At 40.0% G+C, this 23,833-nt stretch overlaps 1 protein-coding gene across 2 annotated transcripts in view; it reads left to right on the top strand.

Moving 5' to 3' along the window:
• Positions 1–23,833, top strand: part of GAREM1 (GRB2 associated regulator of MAPK1 subtype 1) — a 234,782-nt gene that overhangs the window by 192,587 nt on the left and 18,362 nt on the right. For both annotated transcript variants that reach the window (XM_040264800.1, XM_040264798.1), the window contains exon 4: positions 12,113–13,285. In XM_040264800.1, the coding sequence (XP_040120734.1) occupies positions 12,113–13,285 (1,173 nt within the window). The remainder of the gene's footprint in view (positions 1–12,112; positions 13,286–23,833) is intronic.

Here is a 23,833-nt window from a genome sequence, read left to right as displayed (position 1 = left end):
GAAATTATCAATTACTCTGCAGCCTGAATTTTGTCAGATGTAAGAATGAATTTTAAAAATGAAGAGTGAATGAATTTAGAGGTGGCCAATTTTTATTTGTAATTTCCAGTTTTTAAAAATCGCATCTTTTCCTTACCACGAGTCAGATGTCATTTATTTTCAAGAGTCATTCAGAACGATAAAATTGGATACAATGGTGAGGCTAATTATTTCAATGTTTGAAGACAGCCCAGTGCTTTTTTTGTCATCTGTGGTTTCGAGACCTCCTCTGAAAAACTACCGGTTGGCAAGCCCTCCTTTGCGCTGTCACAAATTAAATCATGGCCATTGTACTTGTCATCCTTGCCCTATTTCCTGTTTAAAAAAATAAAACGCTCAGGATTGACATTTGTCTTAACTCTTGATGCCCTTTGCTTCCCGTTTTCTGCCATTTTCCCATAGAAAAGAGTTATAAAAACTGAAGTTTGGGGAGGAAGAGATCTAATATTGATCAAATATTGTCTAACCAAATATCAATCAAATCAATCCTGATTTTTTTTTTCCCCAAGAGTTGCAACTTTAACATCTATTCCATGTCAGTCTCTAAAAGAACTGTTCTTAGGGGAAAAGTTGCCTGTTAACAGAGCCAGAGAGAGAGAAGAGAGGGGGGCAGAGAGAGAGAGAGAGAGTGTGTGTGTGTGTGTGTGTGTGTAAAATTTTACGTCAGTGTTTTTAAATGTTGCTTGACCCTGGGGTATTAACTCTGAATGGTGTTATGAACAGTAAAACCCTGATAGTTTCCTGGATTAGACCTATTACAGTTGTTTAGATAACACACTTTGAATGACTTCCTCTCAGGAAACATTGAAACTGGAAATGTTAACCAGGCACGCATACCCAAGCACTTAAGACAGAACACGCTGATTCTTTTGCTATTAAAAAAAAAAAAAAATCTTAAAGAAATTATGCAAATAAATCACATGTGTAGAAACCAGAGGAGATTGTTTGGCTCAGCTGCCAAAGGAAAAACACTTATTTATGAGCTCCTTCCTCTGTCACTGACAGTGACCACAAGATCGGTCAGTATGCTCGTCTCCTAATACTTGCAGAGCTAATCTCCAGTGTGAACGGTGACATCAGAGTTGGAAGCTTGGAATCACAGATTGTGCGCACATATGTTATGCATTTTTTTATGTATGGCAGTAGGAGTAACTTCCTTTAGAAGTACAGACATACAGGAATCTGTAGACAAAACTGTTGCGTGCGCCTGGAGCATGACATTTATTGAAGATGGTTTTGATCTGTTTAATCTGTGTGAATTCTGCCTCACAAAGCATGTGGACATTCTCTTTCAGTTTCATTTGGTGTGTGGTACTCACCAGATCTATGATTTTTTTCATCCTGGAAGGTGTATGTTTATAAAGGTAAATAAGAAAAAATAGTCAGTACCAAAGTTACTGACTCTAGAAGCTAAAAAGAGATGTTTCTTCTTCTTATTCCCTCATGTTTGAGAAGCACTGTTGGCTCCCTGTTCCCTGGAAACAGTTTGTTGTATGAGTGAACGTGTGTGTGTGCGTGTGTCTCAAATCTCATGAGAATGCTTTCTCTCAACATTCCTGTCTCCAACCTGATCTAAATGGATGGACTGCCAAGTTTTTATTTTGCCAAGTTCCAATAAAAAGGAAGTACAGCACTGCCTCTGAGCTTGTTGGAGACCAGTTTATCCTAAAACAGTGTATTATGAATCATTTCAATATGTTCGCTTCCTTTGGGATGTAACTGTAATGATATTTCAGGCCCTATTCTGACATTAAGTTTTATTCCGGGATAACACATTCAAAAAAAATTTGAGCAGTTCTTTAGTACAGAAGGAAAGATAATGCTTAGAGATAGTGGTTTGGGCTTGAAAACAGTAGTGCATGAAAACAGAAAACAACATGAAAATACAGAGACGTGAAAGGCAACGTGAAACAATTATAAGAATTAAAACTTTTAAGAATTATTGTTAATAAAAGTAATAATAACAGTTGTTACTGAGAGCATACCACTGTGGGAAGTTGTTTACCTACACTAATTAAGCTTGAGAAGTCGCTGATGGTGTTCTCATTTTCCAGATGAGGAAGCTGAGACTCAGAAAGGTAAAACACAAGACTTCCCTAGTGGTCCAATGTGTCCAATGTTAAGAATTCGCCTTCCAGTGCAAGGGATCTGGGTTCAATCCCTGATTGGAAAGCTAAGATCCCACATGCCACATGACAGCTAAGCCCAGGTGCCACAGCTGGAGAGCCCAAGCACCACAACGAAGATCCAGCACAGCCAAAAATAATAAATAAAACAAAATGGCAAAACTTTTTCTAAGGTTACTTAACAGTAAACAGGATTCAAACTCATGTTGTAGCTTAGTTGTTAGTATTGTACCATTGATAGTATGGTACCAATTAATTTCCTAAGGCTGAGTGAAGTTGCTCAGTCGTGTCCAACTCTTTGTGACCCCATGGACTGTAGCCTACCAGGCTCCTCCATCCATGGGATTTTCTAAGCAAGAGTACTGGAGTGGGTTGCCATTGCCTTCCTAAGGCTGTGATTCATTTATTCATCACCAGGGGTCAGCAGACTTTTTCTGTAAAGGGACAAAGAGTGAATAGTTTGGAGTTTGCAGGCCATACAGTCTCTGTTGCAGCTACTCAACATTGCCGGTGGAGCGTGAAGGCAACCACAGACCATGCAGAAACAAATGGGCGTAGCAGTGTCCTAATAAAACCTTATTTGTAAAATCAGGTGGAAACCATCAAGATCATAAAGAAACAAGGCAAGTTCAAGAAATTCACAGAACAGAGAACTGGGTGCAATATGGTATCCTGGTTTGATCTGGAAACAGAAAAAGGACCTTTGTTGAAAAATTCAGTGAAATCCAAATAAAGCTTATAATGTAGTTAATAGACTGTACCAATTTTCATTTCTTAGTTTGATAATGTGCCATGGTTTTATAAGATGTTAATAGAAGAAGCTAGGTGAAGTGTATACAGGTACTCTCTGTACTATCTTTGCAACTATCCTACAAATCTGAAAGTATTCCAAATAAAAGTTAAATTTTATTTGTTATTGATTTAAATTCCTAAACTAACTCCAATATAGAGAAGTCCATGTGAATGCTGAGACCAGAAATAAACACAGTTGAGGTCTTGTCAAAAAATAATTATAAAACTTATTTGAGTCCCCTAAAATGGATCTTAAACCTTTGGAGCCTGAACTCCTGTTAAAAGCAATATTATTCTGCCTGCCATTTATGTGCTGATACATGCCTCCTCCAGAATAATTCCCGGCCAGAGACAATAGAACTGTCTGTTTTTTTATAGCACTACTGTTAATTGACAAACTGCTTTTGCCCAAGGTTAAAATTATGTAAAGATGACCTGGAATGGGTAAGAAATTATTTACAAGGATTCTTACTACTTAGTTCTCTAAGAACATAATGATTACTACCCATTAAGCAATATGAATAATGTCAGTCACTCTACCCAGGATGCTTTGGTAACATACAAGAAAAAAATCCATCTCAGGCTTAATGTAAGCCTGATACTAAACATGATAAAGATAAAATAGAACCATAGGCTGATCTCACCTGTGACCGACATTGGGTCAAAAGTTCGTTGGTGTTTTCCATAAGATGGAATGGAAATCCCAAACAAAGTTTTTGGCTGACACAGTACATCACACATAGATCTCATGCTGTTTAGGAGAATCATGCAGTATACTTTTAAGTGCACCATGATCACACAGAGATTATTTCAGGCATGCAGGGTTGCTTTGGGGCTTCCCTGGTGGCTCAGCTGGTAAAGAATCCACCTGCAATGTGGAGACCTGGGTTCAATCCCTGGGTTGGGAAGATCCCCTGGAGGAGGGCATGGCAACCCACTCTAGTATTCTTGTCTAGAGAATCCCCATGGACAGAGGAACCTGGCAGGCTACAGTCCATGGGGTTGCAAAGATTAAATATCCATTTCAAACTGACAGATTTTTTCATAGTTGATGTTAAAACACAAGTGATATTCACATTAAAATCTGAAATGACACTTACCACCACCACTCTATTATGAGGAGAAAGGATGAAAACTTTAAAAATGAAACAAAAAATTTTTGTTTGCATAAAAAACAATCACCTAGGAATCCCAAGAAAATGAACTGGGAGAACTGGGAAAACTATTACAATAAGATTACTGGACACAGAATATCAACAAAGCATATTTAACAACACAAATGAACAGTAATATTCAGGGATTGATAACAAAGGCAGACTTAAATACCAATGAGGGAAATAAAAGATCTGAGTACATGATGAGAGTTTTCATGTGACTTTGGAAATATGACTATCATGATGTTACTTCTTATCAAAAAAACACCATGTAGATGTGTTTCCAATAAAATTACCAATGCAAACCATGGACAGGCTGATACTCAGGTTCATGGCGGGTGGGAGGGCTTCCCTGCTGGCTCTAATGCAGGGGACAGATTCAGTCTTTGGTCCTGGAAGACCCTACCTGCTGCAGAACAGCTAAGCCCAAGTGCCACAACTACCGAGCCTGTGCTCTAGAGCCCATGTGCCCTAGAGGCCATGCTCTGCAGCAAGAGAAGCCACAGCAATGAGAAGCCTGTGCACCAGAACTAGAGTTTAGCCCCTGCTCGCTGATACTAGGTGGGGGGAAAGCCTACACACAGTGAAAACTCAGCACAGCCAAAAATAAAGTTCATCTGGAGAAATAGATTAATATCTAAAAAAAATCTAAAATCTCCTGTTGTCATATTTTCTTTGAAGTTTTTACTTTTAAATAACTTCTGTCTTAAAGAATTGTTGCAGGAGTAATATAAGATCTCCCTAACCACTTTCGATTCACCAGCTCTTAGCATTTTGCACACTTGTTTTATCATTCTGTATGCCCACATATATACATATATATGTATAACTTACACTTTTCTGAACCATTCAAGAATGAATTGTATACGTTATGCCCTTTGCCCCTTAGTAATCAGTGTATATTTCTGAAGAATAAGGGTATTTTCTTATGTAAGCACAGTGCATTAATAACAGTACTTTTATTTACAGTCTATATTCTGCCTTTGCCAAGTGTCCCAATATAGTACTTTAGAGCATTCTTTCTTTCAGGACAGAATTCACTCCAGAATCATGTGTTACATTTACTTTTCATTGGAACAGTTCTTCAACTTTTCTTTGTTTTTCATCACATGGATGTTTTTTAAGAATACACACTAGATATTTTACAGAATATTTCTCATTTGGGGTTTGTCTGATATTTGCTCATGATTAGATTCCATTGATGAATGCCCTTGTAGGTGGAATGTTAACATGAGTGAGGTTCTGACCTTCTCAGGGAATCACACCCACAGGTACGTGATAGAAATACACTTCTTTTGGGTGAGTTTAGATTTTATCACTTGTTTCTACCCTCTACAATTACTTTTCCTCCTCTGGCAATTAATAAGCTTCTGGACGAAGACATTTTAAGATCTTGCTCATTATCATTTCTTTAATCAAACTTCCATAAATTCAGTAATTATTAATGATTCTAGCATATAATCTTTAGCAAGTACAAAATTATACTTTGTCCAGTCCCACCACTTCTCTACATTCGTCAGGTTTTCCCCCACTCATTCTTTTCATTCATTCAACTTTTTGTTAACAATATGGACCAATGGGGGCTAATTCAGGCCTGTATCCTTCTGACAGGATCCCATCATCTTAAGAGCATTTCTTTACTTCCCAGCACAACAGAACATTCCCAGCTCATCTTGTATCTTTCTTACCCTAGCCTTGGAATCAGTCACTTATTCCAGGAGCCCTGGTTCCTTTTAATGAGGAATGGTGATAGTGGGAGGCTTTGCTAGTTATCTCTTTGAAAGGACAAAGCTGAGTAACGTGTGTTTCTGTGTGTGTGTTCTTAAAATTATGAGTTCATACTAATGCCTTCAATTCCAGTCCAACCCCATTGAGTTCTTTCTTGCTTCTCTCAATTCCATACTTCTGTCTCCCCTGCTACAGTGAAAACTCCCAAACTATGGACACATTTACTCATTTGTTCAATCCTACAACAGATGTAAAGCTTTTTCAGATTCACTGTCCCTATAGCTCTATGCAAAGCAAATCTAAAAAGAACACAATCTTGGTCTTTTGTTTTCCCAACACGCTCTTCCAACAAGAAGACTCTACACATGGACACCAGATGGTCAAAACCAAAATCAGATTGATTATATTCTCTGCAGCCAAAGATGGAGAAGCTCTATACAGTCAGCAAAAACAAGACCAGGAGCTGACTGTGGCTCAGATCATGAACTCCTTATTGCCAAATTCAGACTTAAATTGAAGAAAGTAAGGAGAACCACTCATTCAGGTATGACCTAAATCAAATCCCTTATGATTATACAGTGGAAGTGAAAAATAGATTTAAAGGACTAGTTCTGATAGACAGAGTGCCTGATGAACTATGGAATGAGGTTCGTGACACTGTACAGGAGACAGGGATCAAGACCATCCCCAAGAAAAAGAAATGCAAAAAAGCAAAATGGCTGTCTGAGGAGGCCTTACAAATAGCTGTGAAAAGAAGATAAAAGCAAAGGAGAAAAGGAAAGATATAAGCATCTGAATGCAGAGTTCCAAAGAATAGCAAGAAGAGATAAGAAAGCCTTCCTCAGCGATCAATGCAAAGAAATAGAGGAAAACAACAGAATGGGAAAGACTAGAGATCTCTTCAAGAAAATTAGAGATACCAAGGGAACATTTTGTGCAAAGATGGGCTCGATAAAGGACAGAAATGGTTTGGACCTAACAGAAGCACAAGATATTGAAGAAGTGGCAAGAATACAGAGAAGAACTGTACAAAAAAGATTTTAACAACTCAGATCATCATGATGGTGTGATCACTTACCTAGAGCCAGACATCCTAGAATGTGAAGTCAGGTGGGCCTTAGAAAGCATTACTACAAACAAAGCTAGTGGAGGTGATGGAATCCCAGTTGAGCTATTTCAAATCCTAAAAGATGATGCAGTGAAAATGCTGCACTCAATATGCCAGCAAATTTGGAAAACTCAGCAGTGGCCACAGGACTGGAAAAGGTCAGTTTTCATTCCAATCCCAAAGAAAGGCAATGCCAAAGAATGCTCAAACTACTGCACAATTGCACTCATCTAACACACTAGTAAAATAATGCTCAAAATTCTCCAAGCCAGGCTTCAGCAATACATGAACCGTGAACTTCCAGATGTTCAAGCTGGTTTTAGAAAAGGCAGAGGAACCAGAGATCAAATTGCCAACATCTACTGGATCATGGAAACAGCAAGAGAGTTCCAGAAAAACATCTATTTCTGCTTTATTGAGCATGCCAAAGCCTTTGACTATGTGGATCACAATAAACTGTGGAAAATTCTGAGAGAGATGGGAATACCAGACCAGATAGCATATTGAAAAGCAGAGACACTACTTTGCCGACTAAGGTCCGTCTAGTCAAGGCTATGGTTTTTCCAGTAGTCATGTATGCATGTGAGAGTTGGACTGTGAAGAAGGCTGAGTGCCGAAGGATTGATGCTTTTGAACTGTGGTGTTGGAGAAGACTCTTGAGAGTCCCTTGGACTGCAAGGATATCCTCCAACCAGTCCATTATGAGATATCAGTCCTGGGTGTTCATTGGAAGGACTAATGCTGAAGCTGAAACTCCAATACTTTGGCCACCTCATGCGAAGAGTTGATTCATTGGAAAAGACTCTGATGCTGGGAGGGATTGGGGGTAGGAGGAGAAGGGGACGACAGAGGATGAGATGGCTGGATGGCATCACCGACTCAATGGACATGAGTTTGAGTAAACTTCGGGAGTTGGCGATGGACAGGGAGGCCTGGCATGCTGCAATTCATGGAGTCGCGAAGAGTCAGACACGACTGAACTGTACAGTCAGTGTTCCACAGTCACTTTGATTATTTCTCTGTCTCCAGGACTATTAGTTTATTCATTTGAAATACAGTTGGGTTCATCTGTTTCCATTTGCATTCAGTTTTTGTTTAATTTCTTGTTAATTTTATTCTTCTTCTTTTTACTACGTAGACCATTAGCCCACTTTCTAACGGTCGAAACTCTATAGCATGGTTTACTCCCCGAGGTGTCACTTGCCCTCATGTCCCTTCCCCCAGTTTCCTCGCTCCCCTCCCTCCTAGAAGTAACCAATTTCATTGTTTTCTGGTTTATTTTTCTTATGTTCCTCTCAAAAAAAAAATGCAGAAATATATGTATATTAACTTTTCCTTCTTTCTTAAACAAGATGGTGATATACCTTATACCTTTAACTTAGTCTATTCTGGAAGTCATTCCATACTGATTCATTGAACTAACATTCCTCTTTCTTTCTCACATAATATCAGTTCATTTGTGTACCATAGTTTATTCAATCAATTGTTGATGTTTGGGCATTTAAATAGATTACAATATTTTACAAATAATGCTATAATGAATAACCTTGAACATGTGTACTTTCATACTGTTGGAGAACTATCTTTGGGGTAAATTCCTAAAAGTAGCATTGCTGAGTGGAAGGATAAATGCATGAATAGTTTGGTTAAATATTGCTGAAGTCCCTGCCCCTGGGCTTGTACTATGTTGCATTTCCACCAGCTATGAACTAGAGTGCCTTTATCAACTGAGTGCAGTATCAAGCTTCTGAATATTTATCAGTATTCTAGGTGAGAAATGGTATCTCAGTGTAATTGTAGTTGACATTTCTCTGGTTGTGAGAGAAGTTGAACAGCTTTTCATAGATGTATGCATCTTTTTAGTGGGCTGATTTTTCATGATATTTCTGTTTTTCTGGAGGGTTTGGGGTCATTTTTTAAAGAGCTGCTTATGTATTAGGGATATTAGTTCCTTTTCTGTAATATACACTGGAAATATTTTCTCTCAGTCTGTTACTTGACTTCTGACTTTGATTCTCTCTTCTCTTTCTATCCAAAAACTTTGAGTTTTTGGAATAACCACAAGTAAGGGCTATTGTTTATCAGATCTCAAACTGTATGATAAGGATATAGAAATTAAAACAACATTGTTATGATGTGAAAACAGGCAGAAAGGTCATTAGAAAAAATATATGTATGCATTTGAATGTATGTGTTTTATAAATTTAATATATGATAAATGTGGCACTTCAAATCTGAGATGAAAGGGATGGTTATTTGGAAATGTACTGGACACTAAGTTAGCTATTTAAAAAATTAAAGCCCTATCTTAAATAAACCAAAGAAATTTTATGTAAATAAGATAAATATTTAATAAATGAAACCATCAAAATAGCAGAAGAAAATATTGGTTAATGACATCAGCATTTCTCAACCTCAGGAAGCGTGAAAATTGGACTGGATGAATCTGCTGTGGGGGCTGTCCTGTGCCTTGTAAGCATTTTTAGCACCATTCTTCGTCTCTGCCCACTAAATGTAAACAGCACCCTCATAGTTATGGCAATCTGGAATGCCAGGACACCCAGGGAGCGGGGGGAGGGGACAAAAGCACAGCTCGAACGGAACCACTGATCTGCCTCTACTCAACAAGAAGGAGCATAACACCACGAATGAACTCTCAAAGGAATTCTTTTAAAATGTTTGCTACATTAAAAAAAAATTAATACTTAAGCCATAGAATTGAAATTCAGGCAACATATTAGGAAATATATAGCATAAACGACATTCACCTTGCATAAAAAGCAGTCAGAAAGATGACCATCACAGGGCTTCCATGGTGGTCCAGGGGTTGAGAGTCCGTCTGCCGGAGTAGGGGACACGGGTTCATCCCTGGTCCGGGAAGAGCCGTGTGCCTTGGAGCAGCTAAGCCCGGTCCACCACAACTGCTAAGCCCAAATGCCTCAATTACTGGAGCCCATGCTCCAGCAACAAGAGAAGCCACCAAAACGAGGAGCCCAAGCACCACAACGAAGAGTAGCCCCTGCTCACTGCAACTAGAGAAAGCCCGGGCACAGCAGCCAAGACCCAGTGCAACCATGAATAGATACATAAGTCTTAAAAAGAAAAGACAACCGTCACAATAGAAAAAATGGGTCAGGGACACAAGGAGACAGTTCACAAAAGAAAAGCTCTAAATAGCCTGATAAATATCAAAAAAATTTTACAAGCATAAATAAATGCAGGTTACATGCATTACCTTTAATACTGGTAAGCATTAGTCAGCATGCATATGGGGAAACAGCCTCATAAAGTAGAAATATGACTGTGTAACACTCCTGATTTAGCACACACACACACATAATACACCTGAAGTGTTGGGCTGGCCAAAAAGTTCATTTGGGTTTTTCATTACATCTTACAGAAAAACCTGAACAAACTTTTTGGCCAACCCAATACAGTGGGCAACACATATTAGACCTTTCAAATATATATACACAGCTTTGTTCATGCATTCTGTTTCTGAGACTTTATCCTAAGGAAATAAAGTGTAAAATGTTTGCAGTACTATTTATAATTGTTAAAAATTGGGAAATCCCATCTGCCTAACAGTAGGGAATTGGTCAAATAAATTAAGGCATAACCATATATAATGGAATATGTTAGGTCAGTATTAATATTAATGGAGTATATGCCCAGGAAAATAGACAAATTACAGTGAGAAGCAGAGCAGTAAAATTGTATATGTATTAATATATATCCCTGAGATAGACTAATATACTTGTTTCTTTTTGTAGAAAAGGAATTTAAATTTTTGAGTTTGAGTGGTACAGTAAGCATAGTAATATTAGTTTTGCTTAAAACATCACTCAAGAATTTTTAATTTTTATATTAAAATAGAGTTGATTAACAATTTTGTGTTACTTTTAAGTGTACAGCAAAGTGATTAAGTTGTACATATACATGCTATCTCTTTTTTAAGTTCTTTTCCCACTTAGGTTATTGCAGAACATTGAGCTGAATTCCCTGTGCTGTACAGTAGGTCCTTGTTGGTTATCCATGTTCAATACAGCAGTGTACACATGTCAGTCTGAACCTCCTGACTGACCAACCCCTCACCCCCAGCCCTTCCCTGCTGGTAACCATAAGTTCTTTCTTTAAGTCTGTTTCTGTGTTATAAATAAGTTCATTTGTGTCAGCTTTTTTTTTAGATTCCACGTATAAGCAATATCATATGATAATTTGTCTTTGCTTAATTCACTTAGAATGATAACTTCCAAGTCTATCCATGTTGCTATAAATGGGATTATTTCATTCCTTTTAATGGCTAAGTAGTATTCCAATGTATATATGAACCAGTGTTTGGGGGGATTTTTTTAGCCTATGGTTGTTCAGCAGTTAGGTGTGACTTTGGTGTTTCATAAGAAGTTGTACTTCCGTCCTTCTACTCTGCCATCTTGTCTTTCTGCTTTTATAAAATTGTTAACAAGTTATCTTTAGTGACTGGTCAGGTTATAGAATTCGCTCATTTTTGTATCTGTATTTTCTAATAATTCTTCCAGTGAACCTGAGTAGTTTGCATAATAAAAGAATAGGAGAAATGAGACATTTCTCAAATCCTTTGTCCCAACTTTAGAAAATTTAATAAAATTAGCAAAACTTTAAAGGTAAAAAAGTAGTAGAATTTTAATACTTTAAAAGATATTTTCTACTTTTTGTACCTATTTTCTACCTATTAGTATTCATGGAATTCATGGAAGTATTTGTATAATTGAAAAAGATACAGTGATAAAATTAAGGTCTCAAAATAATTATCTACATGGTAGAATACATAAGAAAAGAAACTAGAAGGATATTTATCAAACCATTAACCATAGTCATCAGGCTAATGGCTGTTATTTTCTTTTTATGTTTTTCTTCTGTATTTCTCAAAATTTTACTAAGGAATACAAAGTATCTTGTTCTTAAGGAAAAAAAAGTTTTTAAAAAGTTTTTAAAAGTCTAAAAACTAACATCATCCTGTTATTGTTAACCACATAAATATTATAGGAGAAATGGAGTGTCTAAATTTAGTATTAAAAACAGCATTTTCCTTTGTGCCTGCACATCTGTGTCTTAATATCAAGTTTTCTACTTCTCCATGTGAATAAACTAAAGAAAACCCTGAAATTTTATTTATCCTATTGTAGGTTGCTTCGGGTGAATGCAATGAAGACACCGAAGTTTACAACATCACCCTGTGTACAGGGGATGAACTCACTCTAATGGGCCAGGCAGAAATCCTTTATGCAAAGACTTTCAAGGAGAAGTCGCGACTCAACACCATCTTCAAAAAGATTGGGAAACTCAATTCCATCAGCAAGCTGGGAAAAGGCAAAATGCCCTGCCTCATTTGCATGAATCACCGGACCAACGAGAGCATCAGCCTCCCGTTCCAGTGCAAGGGTAGGTTTAGCACCCGAAGCCCCCTGGAGCTTCAAATGCAGGAGGGCGAGCACACCATCCGCAACATCGTGGAGAAAACCAGGCTCCCTGTGAATGTGACTGTGCCCAGCCCACCGCCCAGAAATCCGTACGACCTTCACTTCATCCGCGAGGGGCACCGCTACAAGTTTGTGAACATCCAGACCAAGACAGTGGTGGTCTGTTGTGTGCTGCGGAACAACAAGATCCTCCCCATGCACTTCCCTTTGCACTTGACCGTCCCCAAGTTTAGCCTCCCGGAACACCTGGTCAAGGGAGAGGGATGGCCTGAAACCCTGGTCCATCACTGGCTGGGTATCTGCCAAGAACAGTTCGACATCGATGAGTATTCACGGGCAGTCCGCGACGTGAAAACCGACTGGAACGAGGACTGTAAGAGCCCCAAGAAGGGCCGGTGCGCCGGCCACAACCACGTGCCCAATTCCCTTAGCTACGCTCGCGATGAGCTCACCCAGTCCTTCCACCGGCTCTCGGTCTGTGTGTATGGCAACAATCTCCATGGCAACAGCGAGGTGAACCTCCACGGCTGCAGGGACCTGGGGGGAGAGTGGGCCCCCTTTCCTCACGACATCCTACCCTATCAGGACTCGGGGGACAGCGGGAGCGACTACCTTTTCCCAGAAGCTGGTGAAGAATCTGCGGGCATGGCAGGGAAGTCAGAACTTCCTTATGAAGAGCTGTGGCTGGAGGAAGGCAAGCCCAGCCATCAGCCTCTCACTCGCTCCCTGAGCGAGAAGAGCAGATGCGACCAGTTTCGAGGTTCTGTCCGGCCCAAGTGTGCAACCTCTCCCCTTCCTGTGCCCGGAGCGCTGGGGGCAGCAGTGAAATCTGCAGAGATCGCCCTACCTCCGCCTCCAGTGCCTCCCAAATCCGAAGCCGTAAGTCCTTTCTGTTTTGGGGGTGATGGGCCAGTTCTGTCTCTCTGCTCAGTCCTCTGCTAATTTACTTTCTTTCTTAAAGAAAGGAAAACTCCCCAATGCAAGGTGATCAGAATGAGCAATTTGCTGAATTTGGAGTGAAACAGAAATACTTGGGTTTTTTTTTTTTTTTTTTTTTACCAGTTGGGAGTTAGAGTTTAACTTTATGTTTGATGAGAAATGTGTGTATGTGTGTGTTGCTCAGTCATGTCTGACTCTTTGCGACCCCATGGACTGTATAGCCCACCAGGCTCCTCTGTCCATGGGATTTCCCAGGCAAAAATACTGGAGTGGGTTGCCAGTTCCTCTTCCAGGGGAATCTTCCTGCAAGAGAGTTTTATTAGGAGAGGTTTAAACATGCTGCCTGGAGTACAGATAATAGGGAGGAGAGGGCAGAAGGCTGAGCAGAGTAAAGATATGAACTTGGTAACAGGTATGGAATGATGACGCCCTGAGCTCCAGCCGTCAGTAGCAACAGATGGCAGGGAGAAATGAGCTGCTTGGGAACATTTCAGAGATGCAACAGGCAGTATTACTGATAAATTGGGCGTGAGTAGTGAAGGAGAGAAATCAGGGACCCTCTGAGATGTGTAGCCTGAGCAGCAGAGTGGATATTAACACCACTTAGACTGAAGGAATAGATTTATTTGGTGGGGTAGAAGGATCAAGAGTCGTCTGTCAGCATCATTTGTAACTCTCTCTTCAAAGTTACATTGAGATCAGAGTGTCATGGATGTGCTCACACACACACATGGAGATCCGAACATCATGGGTGTGCTCATGCATACACATTGAGATCAAAGCATCATGGGTGTGCTCACATACATGCATTGAGATCCGAGCATCATGGATGTGCTCACACACTGACATCAGAGCATCATGGATGTGCTCACGCACACACATTGAAATCAGAGCGTCTTGAGTGTCCTCACCCACACTCATTGAGCTCAGAGCAGAACCAGGCCCAATGTGGTTTTGTTCACCACCTCAAACACAGCTCACTCAGGACTTGAGAAGGCACCTATCAAATTGTAATGGAAAAAGATCATATAGGAGAGGAGAAAGGGCCTCTGTTTTGACCATGTTTTTGATTGACAGGCACTCTGAACCTTGCCTCACTTTTTTTTATCATGAATTTCATTATATCTGAAGGGAAAAAGTGCTCAAGGCATCAGATATAATTCTGTTCATTTATTTGATAGTATCTATGGCAGTGGTTTCCTTTTTTTTCTATCTCTAGCAAAATCTTTCTTTTATAAAGGAAAACTTATATGAATCACAATAAATAGAAGAATTATAGTCAAAACCCATATGACTGAAGGACAGATTGGAGGGCTGGTGTTCTCCCCATAGTCCTGGCTATTCTGCTCCCACCAGGTGGCCTCAGGGCACCTCTCTGGAAGCACTGGGCTATGCAAAGCTTTGCTTCCTTCAAACCATGGAGTTATTGGGCCACATACTACACATGCTAGAAGAATCACCATCAGTAACCCCAGAAATAATGATTTTGGACTCCAGTAGCTTTCCCTTTTGGAGAAGGCAATGGCAGCCCACTCCAGTACTCTTGCCTGGAAAATCCTATGGACGGGGGAGCCTGGTAGGCTGCAGTCCATGGGGTCGCACGGAGTCGGACACGACTAAAGCGACTTAGCAGGAGCCGCAGCGGCTTTCCCTTTTGTAGGGAAGGTAACAGGTGAAAAGAGAGGACAACTATGGAGGTTAAAATGTGGGAGGTCATGTAGAGGAGAGTTCAGAGAAGAACAGTTTCTGGTTGGACAGGAGAAACCTTCATGGAGATCATGGCATTTCAGATGAGCTGAGGGTGTACATGTGAATGGGAAGAGCAGAGAGATGAGAAGGAAGGGTGTTCCAGACAGAATGACCTGAGCAGAGGCAGGGGCAGATGAGAAAAACGCAGTTCTGCTGAGCAGGTGAATGAAGTAGGGCTGAAGAGGGGCGGTAAAGGGCAATGGCAGCCACAAGGCCGGGCCAGGTCACAGACGGCCCTGGACACCAGGTAGCACTTTGTGCCAGAGCTGTCCAGGCAGAGCCCTCACTGCTGCAAAGCTTTCCCGAGAGAAGACCCACCTCCAGCTGTTTGCTCAGGACATCGAAACTCCCCAGAAATTGCAGGTCTGCACATTCCCCTCCTCTTTACAATCTTCCAGGGTCACTCAGCAATAATCAATCTGCCTGCCAGTGCAGAAGACACAGTAGACTCGAGTTCGATCCCTGGGTCAAGAAGATCCCCTGGAGGAGAAAATGGCAACCCATTCCAGTATTCTTGCCTGGAAAATTCCATGGACAGAGGACCCTGGCAGGCTACAGCCCATAGGGTCTCAAAGAGTCAGACATGACTAGCATGCACGTACTAAGGCACAAGCCCAGAGATCCCTGTACCCAGAAGTGGGTGTGGAATATTTGGGGGAATTCTTGATGGAGTCAGAGTCCTTGGTTCTTTTATTCATGTCAGATGGTATTCCTCAAAAAAAAACAGATCAGAGGTAGGGGAGGTAAGTAAGAGGTAAAGTACTCTTAGCAAGTACTTTAGGCAGTTACAGGACTGGCTCAGCCCAGCTGTATATTTGATGTTGCTTGAAGCTTAGAGTCCTTCTCTTCAAAGGGAATGTGACCACATGAACTTTTCCTGTAGAACTCTGCTCCCACCTGGCGCATAATGGGGAGTCCTGTTTGTTGACTGACTGGTTGACTCATCCAATATGGTCACACCCAGTTATTTATGTAACCAAGTCTTGAGGTAGGAAACTGGCGATGCTTGTTTTCACTGTGGCTAATGGAAGATGAGTAAGAGCATAAATATTAAGAGGCCCTATCTTGACCTTGGTCCTAAAAGAAAAATGTTAAGAGTTAAATTTGAAACTGAAAGCCAATCTCACAGCAGAATGAAAGGTTTGGTACTCCAGTCTAAGCTGTAATTTCTTGTGACACAAGAGAACCTTCTTAGAACACATTCAGTGTTTATAGAATGCTCCAATCATAAAGACTTTTTATAAACACCTGAAATTACTTTATTTTCCTTTTTTAAGAATCAGGCATTTCAAATGAAGTCATATATTTTATTGGTTCTGTGGCCATGAAACAAGTTTTCCAGTTTTAGGACGTGCGTGGGATCCAGAGAATGTCATGACTGTTAGATGTGGCTTCAACTTGTCGTTTTCAAGAGAGATCTTTAATGGGGCATAAATTCAAGTGCTCCCACAGAATTAAATAAAACTCCTTTGGATAGTGACAGTGGGGTGGGTCCAGGGAGAGAGATGGGCCATGTGTCTCACAGCTATCCTTCCAATAATTAAAGATGGTAATAAGCTTTCCTGCGAGGCCATTTTCAAGTAAGGCGTTATCTGGGAAAGTGACAAATCCCATCAGGTCTTCAGGAACAGAAGATACTGGAATAACAGAACAGAGTCAAAGAAGGCATATCTTTCTTATAAAAAGAAACAGAGCTGGTAATTGGTGAATGAATTCTTCTTGGCAACAGTCCATGGCCTGATCTTATTAGGATCTACAGGGACAGTGGCTTACTGCAGGGTGTGTGAGCCTGTGCCTTTTCTTCTGTTCTTCACCACCTGCTTCAGGGCCCTTTGTTGTTTAGTCACTATGTCCCAACTCTTGTGGCCCCGTGGACTATAGCCCACCAGGCTTCTCTGTCCATGGAATTCTCCAGGCAAAAATACCGGAATATGTTGCCAGGGTCCTTTGTTGTTTAGCTATGTCCAACTCTTGTGGCCCCATGGACTGTAGCCCACCAGGCTTCTCTGTCCATGGAATTCTCCAGGCAAAAATACTGGAGTGTGTTGCCATTTCCTTCTCCAGGGGATTTTCCCAACCCAAGTCTCTTGTGTAGATGGTAGACTTTTTACCAACTGAGCCCCCAGGGAAGCCCCCTGAGTTATAGCAAATATCTGTGCTATTTCTCCACATTTTGACGGTCTTTCTGTAAAAATTTCTGAAAAATATTTTCTCCTTCAACAGTAACACTTGCTGTGTTTCCAACAGTGAGCTGCAGTTCCATCATCATCCAGGTTAATGCTTGACCATTTTCCTGCCCATATTCTGCAATGGAAAACTAGGCTGTGGGGCCAAACAGAAAATCCTCAGTGGGGGGATAGTCAGTTTAGCCCTGTTAGTATACTTTGTACTTGATGTGGCTACTTAGAATTATGCTCTAGTCCAGCAGTTCCCAACCTTTTTGATACCAGGGACTGGATTTCATGGAGAACAATTTTCCCACAGACCGGGGCTGGTTTCTGTTTCACCCACCGCTCCCCTGCTGTACAGCCAGATTCCTGCTCTAGCCTGTATCTTTGTAATGATCATCAAATACAGAGGTTTTTCTGTTTAAGTGGTCCATGGTCTGTGGGTTAGAGACCCCTGTAATCTTTATAATGATTGTTGAATACAAAGGTTTTCTTCTTTAAGCACAAAACCCTGCAGCTTATCTTTCCCAAGAATAAGAGTCTTTTCCCCTCTCTAACTGGAATATCCGAGGAGCCAACTGGAACCGATGTTCCTACCTGGAACATCCTGGAGCTCCTGGTTCCAGGCACAGAGATGTGGCCACTTCTGTCCTTTAAAATTGCTGCAGACAAGCCCAAGCTGGGCTCCTGCCCAGCTCACTGAGGGGTGACATTTTCATTAAGTTGTCCCAAGTGCCCTCAAATCAGAATGACCTGCCAGTTCCACTTAAGTGGGTTATCCTTAATTGGTTCCTATGTTCTAAACATATCCTCTTATTTCATAACATTGTGGCCCTCATTCCATTATTTTAATTTTCTGACTGTTGGCTGATAATGTCTAAAATATTTACCCAGATACACTCTATAAGTGACAGTCTTCAAGAGCTGTCTTTTTTTAAACCTCTTTGGAAGATGCCATTTTGGAGAGCAATGATGAGAAAGCTTGACACTGCTTAAAATTCTAGAAATAGAATGTTTGACTCTCAGACTATTCTGGTTCATGTGATGAATCACAAATCAGTATCAAAACTACGGGATCACAACTTGTCTATAGCTACCTGTGCAATAGTATCAAACCTGAGGACCCCAGAACCCAGGAGTTAACTAACATCTTCTTCCTGTCTTTAGTAATAGGGGAAAAAGAAAAAAATGCATTCACTCTTGGTTGGATGTTAACATTACAGTGATTCCTAAGATTCATGAAAGGAAAATCCTAAAAGGAGCTCTAGGTTATAAACCACTTGTTTAAAGCAAGTTTTACTGCAGTATGGATGGAGAATTTGTTAACCATTGGGATGGCCCCCTTGACATACGAGAGGCAGGATGTGGGGATTGAGTCATAAGATGGACTGGTAGCATACATCCACTGTTACAAGATTTAAGTTCATTGTAAATAAAGTTCTTGTAATGGAGCACACTGTGTTACTGATGCTTGAGGAAAATAAGACAGAAAGGATGAATTTAATCCAGATTCCACACTGGACTGAGTTCAGTAGGTGCTTGAAAAGACTGACTGGCTACACAGAGGTGATTTGGAGCATCTGAATCTGCTTCAGACAGGCTGAGCACCTGGATAAGAAGGTGGAAGGAGACACCTAGGACCCTGAGTCTTCGTTTCCCCTCTCAGTCGAGTTTCACCAGAAGCAGAGTGATCTTCCACACTGTGTGGTAGATGTTAGAGGCACAAAGCATTGCATCTAAGAGCACATGTGGCTTTTCATCCTCCCCCTGCCCCTTAGTGTTTCATACCTTGGGCACAATATTTCACTTCCTGAGTCAGTCCCTGCAAGACTTAATAATGCCATCTTCATTGCATTATTGTATTGTGCAAAGTACTTGGCAGTATTCCCTGGCACGTGTTAAGTATTCAGTAAATAGTAGCAGTACCTAGATAGGAGATGAATTCTTTTTTTAGGGTCAGATAGAAAATAAGTTTTTGGAGGTTATTTTCCCCTGTCCTTCCTTACCTAAGGTATAAAGGCACCCCAGAGAGTCATGGAAACTGATGGGGACAAGGACATCTACCTCCATAGCCAGGCCAGCAGAGAGTCCTGGCACCCAGACAGGGGACAGTCATCCCTGCCTTCCCAAAGTGCCTGTGAGTTTCATTTTCCTAGTTTTTTAAGATATCCCAGGAACCTAACTGGGTTTAAAAGTAACAAAACCTTCTTTTCATCCGAGTTTTAAAATGTCTGCTTGATAAGCTATATGTTACAATTATCTAGCTGTGGAGCCAAAATTGTAATTGTCATAAACCAAGAACTACAGAAATGCTTGGCAACCTATGGACCCCAATAATATGTAATCCTTTCATGAGGGATCTGGGGACTTTGTAGAACTAGAGAGTATCTATAAAAATGCCACATGTGGTTCCAAGGCTACAAATGCACATCAAGAAACTCAAATTCCTAGAAAATCTCTCTAGAAATATTAAAGCTGAGATGTTGCCTTGGCTGATTTCATTAGGCATGAGTAGGGCTGGGTCATGGTGCTACCAGATGTCACAGCAGGATGTGGCCACCCTACAGAATGAGGGCCCTCACACAACTACCTAAATTAAGGGGGAAATCCTAAAATACATTGTTTAAAAGCTGAGAGAAGTGATTTTCAAGAGTTGAGCTATAAGAATCAATTCTACTCTACAGCCAACAAACACTGAGCAAAGAGGAAACAGGCATGCATACTAAAAACAGCCCTTGCACCAAAAATATTACCCCTACACAGATTACACGAGGATGTTCCCACATAAAAATAGCCCTCCAGGCCCGTGGTAGATAATTATTTCTCCTAAATTCACAGAGTAAGAGAAATATAAATAAAAATGAAGAAACAGAGGAAACACTCCCAATTAAAAGATCAGTAGAATCCCCCTGAACAAACCAAAATGAAACAAACTCTTCAGTCTAATAGACACCAAGTTAAAAGGAGACAGGGAAAATACTGAAGAAATTAAGAAGAGTTATCAATTGGAATTCAGACTATGGTAAAAAGGAACTAGAACCTATAAAGAGGAGCCAAGAAAAAGTAGAAAACTCATTTGCTGAAATGAAACCTGAGCTAAAGGCAATGAATAGCAGATTGCATAATGAAGAATGAATAAATATTCTGAAAGATAGAATAATAGAAATCACCCACTCAGAAGAAGCCAAATGAAAAATTAAAAATGAAAGCAAAGTAGGAAACCTATGGGAAAATATAAAGTGTGCCAATCTACATATAATAGGGATCCCAAAACGAGAAAAAAGAGAAAGGGGGATTGAAATTTTATTCAGAGAAATTAAGGCTGAAAACTTCTCAAACCTAAAGAAGGAACAGATATCCCGGTATAGGAGGCATCAGTTCAGTCGCTCAGTCGTGTCTGACTTTTTGTGACCCCATGAATTGCAGCACGCCAGGCCTCCCTGTCCATCACCAACTCCCGGAGTTCACTCAAACTCGTCCATCGAGTCGGTGATGCCATCCAGCCATCTCATCCTCAGTCGTCCCCTTCTCTTCCTGCCTCCAATCCCTCCCAGCATCAGAGTCTTTTCCAATGAGTCAACTCTTTGCATGAGGTGGCCAAAGTACTGGAGTTTCAGCTTTAGCATCTGTCCTTCCAAAGAACACCTTTAAAATGGACTGGTTGGATCACCTTGCAGTCCAAGGGACTCTCAAGAGTCTTCTCCAACACCACAGTTCAAAAGCATCAATTCTTTGGCACTCAGCCTTCTTCACAGTCCAAACTCTCACATCCACACATGACCACTGGAAAAACCATAGCCTTGACTAGACAGACCTTTATTGGCAAAGTAACGTCTCTGCTTTTCAATATGCTATCTAGGTTGGTCATAACTTTCCTTCCAAGGAGTAAGCGTCTTTTAATTTCATGGCTGCAATCACCATCTGCAGTGATTTTGGAGCCCAAAAAATAAAGTCTGACACTGTTTCCACTGTTTGCCCATCTATTTCCCATGAAGTGATGGGACCGGATGCCATGATCTTTGTTTTCTGAATGTTGAACTTTAAGCCAATTTTTTCACTCTCCTCTTTCACTTTCATCAAGAGGCTTTTTAGTTCCTCTTCACTTTCTGCCATAAGGGTGGTGTCATCTGCATATCTTGATTCCAGCTTGTGCTTCATCCAGCCCAGTGTTTCTCATAGGAGGCATAAAAAGTCCCAAATAAAATGAACCCAAACAGATCTACACCAAGATATAATAGAAATGGCAAAAGTTAAAAAGAGGATTCTAAATAGGCAGTAACAGAAAAAGAGTTAATTACAAGGGAACCTCCATTAGTTTATCAGCTGATTTCTCTACAGAAACATTTGCAGGCCAGAGGAAATAGCAACATGGGGGAAATCTGCAACCTAGGATACTCTACCCTGTAAAATTATCATTTAGAATAGAAGACAAAAAATTTCTCAGAGGAATGAAAACTAAAAGAATATAGCAATATTAAATCTGTCCTAAAAGATATAATGAATGGTCTTCTCTAAATAGAAAAGAAGCAAGAATATATAGGAAAGAGAAAATCACAATTAGAAAAGTAAATCACTTAAATAAGCCAGTAGACAGATTTTTTTAAAGATCCAAAAGTTTTTGTGAAAGCAATGACAGCCACCATGAATAGCAAAAGGATATACATGAATATGTTAAAGAGGACATCAAAATCATAAAATGCGGGGTGAGGAGAGAAATGAAATGTAAATATTTTTAGAATGTGTTTGAGTATATGACTACCAGTCTAAAGCAAGTAGATGTGTAGGAAGGGGTTAAACTACTTGAAAAACAAGATAACAAATGAGAACATCAGTAGATTTACCAAAACCAAAAAGAAGAGAACACAAGCATAATGTAAAAGGAAATCATAAACTACAAAAAGAAAAACAAAAATAAAATACAAAAATCAACTGGAAAATAAGGTTTTACGTGGTAATTAATACATATCTATCAATAATTACTTTAAATGTCACTGGATTAAATGCTTCAATTAGGAGACAAGGGAGAGCCTCTCTGGTGGTCCAGTGGTTGGGAATCCACCTTTCAATGCAAGAGACATTGGTTTGATGCCTGGTCTAGGAGGATCGCACATGCCACAGAGCAACTAAGCCCATGAGCCACAGCTGCTGAGCCCATGCAGCACAACTACTGAAACCCATGTGCCTAGGGCCTGTGCTCTGCAACGAGAGAAACCACTGCCGTGAGTAGCCCACACACCACAACTAGAGAAAGCCTGTGTGCAGCAACCGAGACCCATCACAGCCCAACAAAAAGATGACTGTGGACGGCAACAAGGGAGTGATAGACTGGAATAAGAAATATGAAACAAGAGCCTACAATATGTTCCTTACAAGAGACCCACTCTAAGGCAAAAGACACACATATATTGAAAATGAGGGGGTGGAACAAGATATCTTATGCAAATGGAAATGAAAATGGGGATCACACTATTCATATCAGGCCAAATAGATTTTAAAACAAAGTCCATAAAGAAGGTTAAAGAAGGATACTATATAATGATAAAGCAATCAATACAAGAAGAGTATATTACACTTATCAAACTATTGGCACCCAATGTAGGAGCATCAAAATACATAGACAGATACCGAAAGACATAAATTGAGAATTGATGGGAATACAATAACAGGAGATAACACCCACTCAATCAATAGGTCTTCTAGACAGAAAATTAGTGAGGCAGCATAGATCCTAAACGATACAACAGTTAGACTTAATTGATATTTTCAGGACATTATTTCCAAAAAGACAACACACATTCTTTTTTAGTATAGTATACAGGGAACATTTTCTAGGATTGACCACATCCTAGGCCACAAAACAAGCCTCAATAAACTTAAAGAGTATAGACATTATTTCTGATCATAATAGCTAAGCCTTTTCTCAGACCATAACAGCATGAAACTAGAAATCGACTACAGAAAAATAAGAAAATTGATTACATGGAGCATGTAATCAACATGCTACTAAAAACCAGTGGAGTCAACAACAAAATCAAACAGGAAATTTAAAAAATACCTTGACATAAATGACAGTAAAAGCAAAACCAAACAAAATCTATGGGATACAGCAAAAGCTGTTCTTAGAATAAAATTCATAGTGGTACGTGCCTTTCTTAAAACATAAGAAAAATTTCAAACAACCTAATCTACCACCTAAAGAACTAGAAAAAGAGCAAAAAAAAACCCTAAAGTGAGTAGAAGGAAGCAAGGAAATAATAAAGATCAGAGAGGAAATAAAAGATTTTTTTATAAATAGAAAAAAAGATCAACAGAACAAAGAGCTGCTTCATTGAAGAATAAATAAACTTGACAAACCTCTGGCCAGGCTCGCCAAGAAGAAAAGAGCAAGGACCCAAATATACAAAATAAGAAATGAAAAAGGAGAAATAACCAACACCAAACAAATTCTAAGAAACCATAAGAGAATACTGTGAAAAATTATATGCCAAATTCAACAACCTAGAAGAAATGGACAAGTTTCTAGAAACATGCAGCCCACCAACATGGGTTTAAAAAGAAATACATAATTGGA

The sequence above is a fragment of the Oryx dammah genome, unplaced genomic scaffold (genome assembly GCF_014754425.2).
Source record: "Oryx dammah isolate SB20612 unplaced genomic scaffold, SCBI_Odam_1.1 HiC_scaffold_22, whole genome shotgun sequence".
Taxonomy (NCBI): Eukaryota; Metazoa; Chordata; class Mammalia; order Artiodactyla; family Bovidae; genus Oryx; species Oryx dammah.
Note: the sequence above shows the minus strand (reverse complement) of the source record. Positions and strands in the feature narration are given on the sequence as shown.